Below are 13,133 nucleotides of genomic sequence, written 5' to 3'. Positions count from 1 at the left end.
CCTCTGTGCTGCCAGCGCACGTTGCCGGCTGATTTCCCATCAGGTTCAGCTCTCCCCCACCCATCCCTTCCTGGGGCCGTGGTGGGAGGTGGTTGCTGGAGCCAACTCACTCTAGATGTGATGTCAAGCTGCAGAGAGAAGCTGTGGCTGCTCCTCCCTGGAAGTGTTGAAGGCCAGGCTGGATGAGGCTTTGAGCAACCTGGTCTAGTGGAAGGTGTCCCTGCTGCTGGCAGGGGGGTTGGGACTGGATGAGCTTTAAGGTCCCTTCCAACCCAAACCAGTCTGTGATTCTGTGACATACAGAGCTTTGTCCAAACCTTCTGCACTCACTGAACCCCTGAAGCCAATAGCTCAGCCCCTTCTAACTAAAAACACATTTCATTTCACGGCTCTGTCCTTCTCACCCGCCCCAGGTTTGTCAGGACAGACGCTTACGTGAGAGCGATGACGGAGAAAAGGATCGTGATAACAGAATTTGGCACCTACGCCTACCCAGACCCCTGCAAGAACATCTTCTCCAGGTACCTCGGGGTTGTAGATGTTACAGCAACATCCTGTGGTGCTTCTGCTTCCATGAAAGCCCTGACCCGTCCGTTCTCTCTGCTCAGGTTTTTCTCCTACTTCAAAGGTGTGGAGGTCACTGATAACGCCCTCGTTAACATCTACCCCGTCGGCGAAGATTACTACGCCTGTACCGAGACCAACTTCATAACCAAAATTAACCCAGATACGTTAGAGACAATTAAGCAGGTGGGTCTTTGTGCTCTGCTTCTAAATAACTCAGTGACGCTGGGTTTCTGGTTGGACCAAGTGATTGTAATGGTCTTCTCCAACCAAACTATTCTATGAGAAGTAGGTGGAGGAGTAAAACCGAAGTGCAGATGTTTGGTAACAGCCTCTTACAACACGGCAGAGGCTGGGGGTTGGCAGGCAGGGGGAGCCCAAAGGGGCAGGGAGGTGATGCCAAAGTGCAACCAGCTGTGAGGGTTAATGAGAGCAGAGTCGGAACGAGCTTGTAAATTAACTTGCTGCTGCTCCTCTGAGTGAACACTGAATTCAGAGACCATAGAGGTGCACAGGCTGGATCCTCACACCTGGGCTGGGGTTTGCAAACCAGAGCTCCATTGCAGCTTGGCCAAAAGGGGCTGTGACCAGAGAGCTCCCACCAGAGCTTTACTGCTGCCTTCATTTATATCGAGCCAAGCAGCATTTACCCCACACACCTGCAGGTGACACAGAACCCGTGTTTTGACGTTTTTCTTTGCTGTGTTACCAATGTCCACCCAGTGGAGCCTTTCCTTTTGGATCCCAGGATCCCAAACCCCTCCCTGTAACCGTGTCAGCTCACCTGACATCTCAAATTGCTTGGTTTTGCTCCTTTTCACAAAAAGGATGGTGACCTGGGCTTAGAGAAGAACTTTCCACGTCTGAAGCGAGGTCACGTTGACCTGCGATGCCATCGCGTTGACCTGCACAAGGTTGCGTTGACCTGCGACGCCCCATCTCCTGCCAAGAAAACTCCTCATTTTCCACATCTCCTTCTCCAGGTGGATCTCTGTAAATACGTGTCCGTCAACGGGGCGACAGCTCATCCCCATATTGAAAACGACGGGACGGTTTATAACATCGGCAATTGCTTTGGGAAGAACTTTGCGCTGGCTTATAACATCATACGGATTCCTCCGCTCCAGGCAGGTCAGTTCATCCTGCCTCCAAGTGAAGCGTGAGAATCTTGTCCCATAGATCATTCATTGATCCTTCAAATGAGTCTCATCACAGAATGGCAGGGTTGGAAGGGACCTCTGAAGTTCATGTGGTCCAACCCTCCTGGTAGAGCAGGATGACCTAGATGAGATCACACATTTTGTCATAGTTACTTTTTTTTTTAAATCTTCTTTAGATTCTCTTTGGTTTTTAAGTAACAGCAATGTTATATTTAAAACACTTCAAAGTGATTTCTAAATCATTACCTGCCTTTGTGTTAAAGGCAGAAACTTGGTGGGTAAACACTACAAATATTGACTAAGTCTGGGTGAAACCCTTCCTAACCCAACTTCAACCATCCTGTTCCAGACAAGGAAGACCCAATAAACAAGTCAGAGGTGGTGGTGCAGTTCCCCTGCAGCGACAGGTTTAAGCCTTCTTACGTTCACAGGTAACGTTTCATGGGGCTGGGAGACTGACAGCCAGGTCTGCTGAGGAGAGGAGTGGTGCTCACACATGCCACACAGCGTGTCATAGCATCATAGGATGGTCTGGGTTGGGAGGGACCTTAAAGCTCATCCAGTCCCAACCCCCCTGCCAGCAGCAGGGACACCTTCCACTAGACCAGGTTGCTCAAAGCCTCATCCAGCCTGGCCTTCAACACTTCCAGGGAGGAGCAGCCACAGCTTCTCTGGCCAACCTGGGACACTGTCTCACCACCCTCACACCAAAGAATTTCTTCCTCACATCTCATCTCCATCTCCCCTCTGCCACTTTCAAGCCATCACCCCTTGTTCTGTCACTCCCTGCCCTTGGCCAAAGTCCCTCGACTTCCAGCAACAATTGCAAATATCAGTGTGTTATCAATGTTCTTCTCCTACTAAATCCCAGCTGAACCCAACCCCAGCGCTGTTCCAGCTGCTGAACAGAACCAGCTCTGGCCCAGCTCACACCAGGACACCACTGCAGGGTTTTTGTCCAGACTCACTCCCCGTGTTTCCAAACAGCTTTGGCCTGACCTCCAACTACATCGTGTTTGTGGAGACACCGGTGAAAATCAACCTCCTCAAGTTCCTCTCCTCCTGGAGCCTTTGGGGAGCCAACTACATGGACTGCTTCGAGTCCAACGAGACCATGGGGGTAAGCACCCAGTTGCACCAGACTGGGCTGGACTGGGCAGCCAGCCCTGGACCGGGAGCTCCATCCTATCGGTTTCACCCTCATTTCTCCTCTCCCACACCAAGCTGCTGCTGCTGCTGCTGCTGCTTTCCAGGTCTGGCTCCACGTGGCAGAGAAGAAGAGAGGCCGGCTGCTCAACCTCAAGTACCGCACCTCGGCCTTCAACCTCTTCCACCACATTAACACCTACGAAGAGAACGGATTTCTGATCGTCGACCTCTGCACCTGGAAGGGGTGAGGATGGCGGGGCCGAGCCGGAGGCGGCCGAGGGTCCCTGCGGCACCAGCTGGGGGGTCAGCAGAGCCCCAGCACCCGCCACGCCGGTCCCTGCGCCGCCGCGGCCCTTCCCCGTGGGAATCACCTCCGGCACCCGCAGCGCCTCCCTCCAACCCACTGAAACATGAACACCCGGGGAGGTGTTGGCTGCACAGCGTGGAAGTGACCCAGAGGTGCAGGGAGCCCCTTTGAAACTCATTTGCCAAGAAAAAGTTGATTTTTATCCTTAATTTGCCTTTCTCTCCAATAAACACCAGTGGCTGCTGAAGGGCTGGGGCTGTTTTAGCTCCTGGGGGGCATCGAGCAGGATCCGGGGGAGGTTCTAACGCCGCTTTCTGCAGAAACGGAGAGAGGTGGCACCAAACTGGTGATGCCCAACCCCATGTTGGCCGCGTAGCCGGGATGCCCAGAGCTGAGCGTGTCCTGACCGCTGCCACCGGGTGCTCGGGGCCAAAACCAGCACTGGCCGGGTTTTCCTCGCGGGGAAGCGCTGCGCACGCACAGCTCCATCTGCCAAGGGGCTGAACTGGGACTTGTCTCATTCCCTTGAATTTTAGGGGGGAAAAAAAAGCTGCATTTGAATCCCCTCACTCGCAAACGGCATCTTTGTTTCTGTCTCTGGTTTTGTGCAGGTTCGAGTTTGTTTACAATTACCTCTACTTAGCCAACCTACGAGCAAACTGGGATGAAGTGAAGCGCCAGGCGGAGAAGGCCCCGCAGCCCGAAGCCCGCAGATACGTGCTGCCCCTCAACATCGACAAGGTACCGGCGCGGTTCCTCACCACCACGGCTGCACACAGGGCTTGGAGATGGGATGTGAGGAAGAATTTCTTTGCTGAAAGGGTTCTGAGGCATTGGAAGGGGTTGCCCAGGGCAGTGGTGGAGTCCCCATCCCTGGAGGGATTGAAGAGTCGTGTAGACACAGTGCTGAGGGACATGGGTTAGTCATAGGGGACTGGTCAGTGTTGGGTTCATGGTTGGACTCCATGAGCTTAAAGGGCTTTTCCCATCCAGGCCATTCTTCTGTGTGAGATGCTGGTGTCTGCCCAACCCCTCTGCAGGGCTTACAGCCAAGCGTTGCTGCTGCTCTGCCTGACCCAGTTAATTCAAATTAAACCTTTTAATGTGGGAGTGAGACTTAAAAGTTTGGGTCATCACAGAAAATTTTTATGTTCTTTAGCTGATCAGCTGCACATCAGTGCCTAATACAGTCTGCAAGAGATCTCCTGGGTGACAGGGTGGTGAGACAGTGTCCCAGGTTGGCCAGAGAAGCTGTGGCTGCTCCTCCCTGGAAGTGTTCTCGGCCAGGTTGGATGAGGCTTTGAGCAACCTGGTCTAGTGGAAGGTGTCCCTGCTGCTGGCAGGGGGGTTGGGACTGGATGAGCTTTAAGGTCCCTTCCAACCCAGACCAGTCTGGGGTTCTGTGATTCTATGAAATAGACCAAGAAATCTGTGTCTCCATTTCTCTCGGGCATTTTTCTTTGTCCCAGGCCGACACGGGTAAGAACTTGGTCACCCTGCCCCACACGACCGCGACAGCAACGCTGCGCAGTGACGAGACCATCTGGCTGGAGCCAGAAGTGATCTTCTCAGGGCCACGCCACGGTAAGATGATGACCCCAAAGCACAACCAGTAACAACATGAGCACCCCCTGCACTCTGCATCCCACTAATCCTCATGTGTACTTATTTTTTTATTGTAGCTTTTGAATTTCCACAGATCAATTACAAGAAACATGGTGGGAAACCGTACACGTACACGTACGGGCTGGGGCTGAATCACTTTGTCCCAGACAGGGTAACTATCAGCCAACGGGTGAGGCACATCTTCTCCCTGAGCTTTCCATTTCAGGACAAGAGTATTTCTGAGATGTGGGGGTTTGGGGTTGTTTTCTCTTTCTCCACCTTTAGCTTTGCAAGCTGAATGTTAAAACGAAGGAGACCTGGGTGTGGCAGGAGCAGGATTCGTACCCATCAGAGCCCATCTTCGTTTCCCACCCGGATGCTCTGGAGGAAGATGATGGTAATACTGATTTTATTGTGGTCAGTTGCATCCTGATTTGAGAAGCTCGTGTCTGCTGGTGTGGGGCCTGTCTGCAAGGCTGGGCCAGAGGTGGGCAGCTCCCAGCTGAGATGTGCCTGTTCTGACACTGGTGGGAAGCTGCTGAGGAGAATATGGGAAAATTAAGAGTGAATTAAAACAGAGGAGGAAGACCTCTGGGTTTACGTGATGACAGGATCACAGGATAGTGGGGTTGGAAGGGACCTCAGGAGATCATCCAGTCCAACCCCCCTGCCAGAGTACACCAGGTTGCACAGGAAAGTGTCCAGGTGGGTTTGAACATCTCCAGAGATGGAGACTCCACACCCTCTCTGGGCAGCCTGTCCCAGGGCTGTTGTCCTTGTTTCCTGCCCTTTTTCCATCAGGAATAGCAATATTTAAAGAATTCCAGGTGGGTATCTTGTCACGTTAAACCTCAGAAGAAGAATTATAATTAATAAAGTAATTCATAATGTTGAAAAAATCAATGGACAAAATTATAGAATCATACAATCATAGACTTGTGGTGGTTGGAAAAGACCTTTAAGATCACTGAGTCCAACCATAAACCCAACACTGCCAATCCCACCTCTAACCCATGTCCCTGAGCACCTCGTCTGCCCAATATACATCCATTCCAGTACGTGATGGTTGTTGTCAGCTCCTGCAATCACTTTTCATAGTTCCTTTTCAGGATAAAAACATTTTTCAGAGTTTTAAAAAGAAACCCTGTAGGAGCCACACCCCAGGCTGGCAAGATGATGACAACCACAACCCAAAATAATATGAGGAAGAATTAAATAATTTCAGTCCTCTTCAGAGCTGCTAATTATACACTGATAAGGGGAGTGACCGGTGTCCTGGGTGTGAGGTGCCCAAGGACAGGGCACAGCAAACACACCTTGTTTTTCTCTCCTGCTAGGGGTGGTGCTGAGCATCGTGATCAGCCCGGGCGCGGGGCCGAAGCCCGCCTACCTCCTGGTCCTCAACGCCAAAGACATGAGCGAGGTGGCCAGGGCTGAAGTGGAGGTGAACATTCCCGTGACATTCCATGGACTCTTCAAGAGAGCGTGACCGGTGACATGTCACCTTAGGTTTCTTCCAGCTCCAAAAAAGGGTGCAATCTCTGTTTACAAGCACTGAAATGACCCAAATTCCTTCAACATCACTTTTTATTTGTTATGGCTACTTCATTAAGATTGAGCATCTCAGTTTTGTTGATGATGCTTCAAAATACTTAAGGAGGTGTTTTTTCAAATCCACCCTTTGGCATCATTTCCAGATGGACAGGGCTAGGAATGATACAGTGAAAAACAACACGAGTTTGGGGTGGGGAGGTTTTTGTTTTTCCACAATTAAACTTTGCAGCTGTGGCAGAGGGAAAGATGCAGGAACCAGCAGAGTGTAAACTCAGTATCTGTGCACGCAGTAAAGTTATGTAGAACAGTTTCTGTGCTTTTTTTTTTTGTTATATGCCTTGAGAAGAGGTAATTTTGAGCCTGTACTGAAGTACTTTGGATTTCAATCCCCTCCTGGGCACTCCTGTAACATCCTCTGAGCAATCCAAGCAGTGATTTTCCACAACTGCTCTGGAGATCTGACCTGGCAGGCCCGAGGCCGTGGGGCAGCACCACTTTGCCCTTTACTAAGGCTGAAAACTGCACACACCAGCTTCTGTGTTTTCTCTTTCCAATTTCTTTTGTCAAAGTGCAGTTTCTTGAGTTCTGGATTTCATACTAAAACATGAATATGAAAAAAATCAAGTAACTGTTACGGCCTGGGATGAATTTGTTTCCTTAGAGTGCTCTAGATGCTCAGCTTGATCCTTCCTTTTCAACTAATGGTGTGAGAGGTTACAGTTCAAAGTACAAACTGACTTAAAATCCAGGGTTCTTGTTGGGTTTAATGTTTTTATTAATGGTATCAAAGAGTTAGAAAATCATTGACATTAAAGATTTCTAGTACACGGTGCTCACTTTAAAGGGCTGATTCTTTGAAAGCGGCTGCAGTCACATTCTGATGACGGGATATCGACAGGGAGATATGAGCTGGTACTTCTGCTGTTCTATAATCTCTAAGCACTGTGCAATTACCTAATTAAAACAACAACAACAACAAAGCAATGAGCCTCTGAAACAAAAGAAATCAGTAAAACTCAGTTACACACTCATTCAGGAATGTATTTGCTCTTATTTTCTGCAAAACTATGAACATATAAAATGTACAGTTTGGGGAAACAGATGCCAGTGAGATGTACCCCTGGGGCAGGAGAATGTACAGGAACAGATGTCCTCAGGATCCCAAAGTCTATGTGCTGCACACAGAGACCACTAAACCATTTCAAAGTCACTGTGGTGACAAGAGAATTACTTTTGGAACGCTGGGAAGCTATTTTTGCTGTATAACCCCAATGAAAATGTATTCCATGATCATCCATTTCTGTTATCATGTAGCTATTCACCCAAGATTCTCAATCACAGATCAAAAATTATCAGGACATCCTGCTCTTCCACATCCATCTCTTCCTAAGAAGTCATCTTGCTTGATGTCAGAAATACAGAACTGGTTTTGGTCTTTAAAAACAGGGTAATTCTCCATTAAGATTCTGTTAATTTTTATCGTGCAGTAGTCTCCTCTGCCAAAACCTTTTGTGTAGCTGGTTGGAAATCAAAAGTCATGATCAGCATTTTTCTAACTTCAAAGCATTTTTCTAATGTCACTGTGCAGATTCCACTGCTACTGGAGCAAACACTGTCTTTTAAAAGTCTATTTTTTAAAAAAAGCACATGAAGGATCAGAATGAGCACAGACTGTCAGTTCAGACACAGGTAAACATCAATTCCATCTGTTAGCAAGAACTGGGATAATAAAGTAGCAAAACAATATGGTAAAAACCAGCTAAACATGCAAAGATGAATAGTGGTGTGCTGGTGAGAATTACCTGAGAGTAACAAAGATTTATTTCAACTGTCACATATTTTCTTTTCATGTGTAGTTCCTACAGACAGGTAGTCTCTGGGCTCTAGTACTAGAAAATACACCACGGTGCTCTCCCATTATCAAAGTTCCCATAAACCTCCCAGAAAATATTTAACATCTACGTCATGCCATAGATATGTACCATATTTAGAGGATTAATTGGTAGCAGGCTGTGTTTGTGATCTTTAAAGAAGCTTCAGAAGTGCAAAGAACATTTTAAGCACTGCTAATAAACAATATAACAAGGAAAAACAGAAGAACAAAGGCAGCAGCTTTCAGAAGGAATCTAGGGAGTGGGTGTTTACCAACTTATAAATAAAAAGTGGGAGGGGGGTATTCCAAATGTGAGCAGTAAATTAAAATAATGAAGAGAAATTATCAAGAAGAAACATCCTAGGACAAAAGAATGGAACAATGTGAAGAGCCTGAACTCAAAAAGAGTGAAGATATGGGTGATTATGCAAGGCTGAGAAAGAAAGGATTTGGATACAGAATCAAATGGTAAAGTCAGTTAAGAGGTTCAGTGAGGAAATGCTGTAGTCAAGTAACCAGAACTCAACAGGAACTTTTTGGATAGACTAATGAGGAGAAGATGAGAACTGCAAAGCTGAATGTCACAGGAAACAGAGTAGGAACGGGGAGACCTGGTTCTAGGAATCAGCACGTCGCTGACCTTGAGCGAGTCACAGGTTTGTGCATTCACCACAAGATCCTTTTGAGATCTGAGGATAAAATATCCTGTAAAGAACATATAAGGAAAAAAAACACCCTACCTTTCTAGTATTTTGAGGTAGAATTATACCATCATCCCAGAGTCTGGCAGAGGAGTAAAATGCGCTGCTTTCTTCCTCTAGCCTGGAAAAGACAGAGTATTAAACAAGCCTGAAAGCACAAAAATGTAACGAAAAAATGCCAGGCCAGTAAAACAACATCACAGATGAAAAAGGCACATACTTCAGGCTCGAGTGAATGTGCAGTACAGCTGTTAAAATGAATTAAATCCAGCAAAAACATCATTGCATTTCAGTCATTCTGCAGTACAGACCATCCTCAGCGTCCAGATGATCCCCAGTGTTTAACATGCAGCAGAATATCTTGATTTGGGGTTGTATAGTTTCAGGGTGGGGTTTTGGGGGGTTTTTTTTGGGGGGGTGGGTGTTTTTTGGTTTTGTTTTGTTGTTTTTGTTGTGTTTGTTTTTTTTAATTCAAACATTGTGTTTCCTTAAGCAAATCCTAAGAGCAGACATGGAATTACATAGAAATTTACAATATTTTTCAGTAGATTCAGCTTTGCTTTATTTGTTTGGGATGTGTTGACCTGTAAAATGAACAAAAGCAGGTAATTTAACTAATTAAATCCCACTGTAACTGCAAGGGTTTATATTTAATGTCCTTACTTTTCTTTCAGATGTCTTAGCTCTGCTTCATCTCCTGTACAGTCACTGTCCCCAGCTCGTGGGACTGTGGAGAAATGTCTTGAATCCACAAGAGCAACTCTTGCATTAGGCCACAAGAACAGGAAGTTTGGACTGAATGATCTCCCACACTACAAAAAAAGGACAGTACAAATGCATTGAAATCAGTCACTAAAAGCTGGATGGCTGTAGGGTGACACAATCAAGTTCAAGGCAGAATGTAACACAGTTTAATTTGTAAAGCATTCATGAGACAGCTCCTGGATCAGTACAGACACCCTGTGGTACCAACCACCACAATCCCCACTGCCTTCATGGGGCTATTTTATGATTTTATTTTTCCTCCAAGCACTTCCATGTTTCATTCTGAGCAAAGAGCCCTATCACACTTCACAATCACAGAATCACAGAATGTTGGGGATTGGAAGGGACCTCGAAAGATCATCCAGTCCAACCCCCCTGCCAGAGCAGGAACCTCAATGAGATCACACAGGAAGGTGTCCAGGTGGGTCTTGAATGTCTCCAGAGAAGGAGACTCCACCCCCTCCCTGGGCAGCCTGTCCCAGGGCTCTGGGACCCTCACTGGAAAGAAGTTTCTTCTCAAGTTGAAGCAGAACCTCCTGTGTTCCAGCTCACACCCACTGCCCCTTGTCCTACCATTGGGCATCACTGAGAAGAGCCTGGCTCCATCCTCCTGACATTCACCCTTGACATATTTATAAACATTAATGAGGTCACCCCTCAGTCTCCTCTTCTCCAAGCTAAAGAGCCCCAGCTCCCTCAGCCTTTCCTCAGCAGGGAGATGCTCCACTCCCTCCATCATCTTGGTGGCTCTGTGCTGGACTCTCTCCAGCAGTGTGAACCGCACAAATAAAGGAGACGCGCTCCCCCATCACTGAAAACAAAGAGCATGTGCTGAGAAAAACACAGGGCTGGCTCCTGAGCAGGGACATTTTCAGATAACCTGGTTTTTTAGAACTGGCTCCAGGTTCTTAGATGCAGACCAAATTTTCACTCATCACATCTTGTGATGCATTGCTTACTGTAAAAGTAATTAAAATAACAGATCGAGTTAAATTTCTGTAACAACAACTGAGTGTGTTTTAAAAATGAAACCTTGGTATAACATAAAGAGCCTGTTACCAAAGCCACCAGCTTTATGCCCCCCGTACCATAGCGTAACTTTCACTCCCGTAGCAGCCACCGATCACAACGGTGATTTTGGGAACAGCAGCACAAGCAACAGCAGCCATCATGGAGGCCTGGGCTTTTAATCTGTTGGAGTGAGCTTCTGCCTGAAATGAAAATAAAGACTTTTAGATCCTTTCAGTCTTTTTTCACCATTCCCTCCACTCCCACTAAACTTGTCTTTCTACAACATTTATTTCTTGACAATTCTGTGTGATGGTTTCTTCCACAACAGTGAGACAGCATCATTGACTGTCATAGCCCATTATACATTTATTTTACAATGTAAATCAGCAAAACAATTACAACCAGTGTGCAAAAACCTACGATACTGAGCAACCCCAGCTCCCCCAGGTACGAGCAAAGCTCAGATAGAAAGGAATTACACCAGGCTTTGGCTTAAGTGCTGGTGACAACTGGGAGGAACAGGGCTGCAGAAACTGTCTCTGCTCAGAGATCTGATGCAGGTTTTACTGTGTGGCTCTCTGTAGCCCAGAACAAAACATACTGTACTTTAACACCTTCACTTCTCTAAAAGAGAAACAGCTATTTTTCTGTGGAGCTCAGTGGTATCAGAAGAATCAATGGGCTGCATTTCAATGTAAAAAAGTACTATAAATTCAAAGTTTTCCAGCTTGCTGGACAGTACCATTTCAGATAAGCAGAGAGGCCTGCTTCAAATTAAAGTGAGAGTGCCAATAGATCTAAGAACAAAGTAATTATGAAGCTTCGTGGTTTAAACCATCAAGAATGGTTTAAAAAAATATTTTCAAAATGTGATCTTAAATAGAACAAGAACTAGGCATGATTTGAATTAAGCATCTTGACCTAAGAACGCCAGGGTGGTGAGACACTGGAACAGGTTGGCCAGAGAAGCTGTGGCTGCTCCTCCCTGGAAGTGTTCTTGGCCAGGTTGGATGAGGCTTTGAGCAACCTGGTCTAGTGGAAGGTGTCCCTGCTGCTGGCAGGGGGGTTGGAACTGGATGAGCTTTAAGGTCCCTTCCAACCCAAACCAGTCTATGATTCTATGATACCTGTGAGATGGTTGTTGGCTGTGCTGTATGTGGAGCAGTGTTTTGGAAGAAGAGGATGGGGATGCTCCGCTGACCGCACAGCTGCACGAAATGGCTGCCCTTGAGAGAAGCATCCTGAGTCAGCTCCCCATTGCTGGCCACCACCCCCACCAGGTGCCTACGAAACAGACACATCAACATTTTCATTTCTGAAACCCAGGAATTACAAAACTGCAGCTCGTAACGTTCTGAAGGATGGAAATATAAATATCTGTACAGACACACACACACACAGAGAGATCTGCCCTTTTACAGAAACACAGCGTGTGAAAGGATGCACTTACACACGTCACTTCACTCCAGGACCCTCACACCCAATGAACAAGAAGTCTCACAGCACTCCTGATAGGTAAAGCCTGGAACTATGACCAGGAATTGACACCCAGAGAGCAGGTGAAGCCATAGGTGACCTGTCAAGAGTTTATACTGCAAGACAACGCACAAAGTGCCAGGACTCTGGGCTCTCTCTAACTCCTGTAACATACAACCTAACAGTCAATCTGAAAACTTTCTACTTTCAACCTAAAGAGGCTCTAAAAATATATTTTACTACCTTTTTTTTTTTTTTTTAATTTTAAATATGATTTGACTGGAATGTTGTATGCTTCATGAATGTGTTAATAATACAGTCTGACCTGGATTATGCAAGGTTTTATTGTGTGGGTATTATCCCATCTCCATGACGTGGGAGAAGAGATGATAGCTTTCAGCTCAGTTTGGGAAGGAACACTTTTAAAGATGCTGTTTCTTATTTCTTAAGGAATAAAAAAGGAGAAGTCTCCGTTCTTAAGGAGATTTCAATATTCTTACTGTCTGGCTAGTAATTTTTGTGAACAAACAAATCATTTCATAAAGTCATGAAAACCATTTATTTGTAATCACACTCTGCTGCTATTGGCCCGAGACGTGATGAATTCAGAGCTCAGACACAGATCAGGCTTCCAAGAAGCGTTCTGTTACTAATTCTTGACTGATTCAGAACTTCATCAGCATTGTTACTGGAATACCATAAAACCTGATGATGAATAGAAGCTATTTAGATAAATGTTGATAGTGAAACATTACAGCCTTACCCTTCCACATGGCCAAATCCTGTCACTAACGTCGTTCCATAATTAGCCTTGAATTCCTGGAATCTGCTTCCATCCATCAGACGGCTCAGAATCTACAAAGAAACATACACTCTGTACTGCAGAAATTTCAGTGAAAATAAGGTAGTTCTGCTCAAAGATATGCTCTGTTCAAACCTGTATAGAGCAAGAACTCAACCTAAATGAG

The 13,133-nt window shown here is 46.4% G+C and overlaps 2 protein-coding genes across 2 annotated transcripts; one reads left to right on the top strand and one right to left on the bottom strand.

Moving 5' to 3' along the window:
- Positions 1-377: 377 nt before the first annotated feature.
- On the top strand, positions 378-6,340 carry RPE65 (retinoid isomerohydrolase RPE65). Its single transcript, XM_010172728.1, has 11 exons — positions 378-521; positions 609-750; positions 1,548-1,695; positions 2,074-2,155; positions 2,712-2,844; positions 2,978-3,117; positions 3,792-3,921; positions 4,650-4,764; positions 4,863-4,957; positions 5,071-5,182; positions 6,123-6,340. Exons 1-11 carry the CDS (start codon positions 445-447, stop codon positions 6,272-6,274), a joined length of 1,326 nt encoding a protein of 441 aa, XP_010171030.1. The 5' UTR covers positions 378-444; the 3' UTR covers positions 6,275-6,340.
- Positions 6,341-7,119: 779 nt separating this feature from the next.
- Positions 7,120-13,029, bottom strand: LOC104528662 (methylcrotonoyl-CoA carboxylase beta chain, mitochondrial-like). The gene is made up of 6 exons (XM_010172727.1): positions 12,929-13,029; positions 11,817-11,973; positions 10,767-10,889; positions 9,577-9,725; positions 8,953-9,034; positions 7,120-7,293 (listed from the first exon to the last, which is right to left on the bottom strand). Exons 1-6 carry the CDS (start codon positions 13,003-13,005, stop codon positions 7,210-7,212), a joined length of 672 nt encoding a protein of 223 aa, XP_010171029.1. The 5' UTR covers positions 13,006-13,029; the 3' UTR covers positions 7,120-7,209.
- Between the last annotated feature and the right edge of the window lie 104 nt (positions 13,030-13,133).

The sequence above is a fragment of the Antrostomus carolinensis genome, unplaced genomic scaffold (assembly GCF_000700745.2).
Source record: "Antrostomus carolinensis isolate BGI_N321 unplaced genomic scaffold, ASM70074v2 scaffold18937, whole genome shotgun sequence".
In the NCBI taxonomy this organism is placed as follows: Eukaryota; Metazoa; Chordata; class Aves; order Caprimulgiformes; family Caprimulgidae; genus Antrostomus; species Antrostomus carolinensis.
The sequence above is the reverse complement of the archived record's forward strand: the minus strand, read 5'-3'. Positions and strand labels throughout refer to the sequence as shown.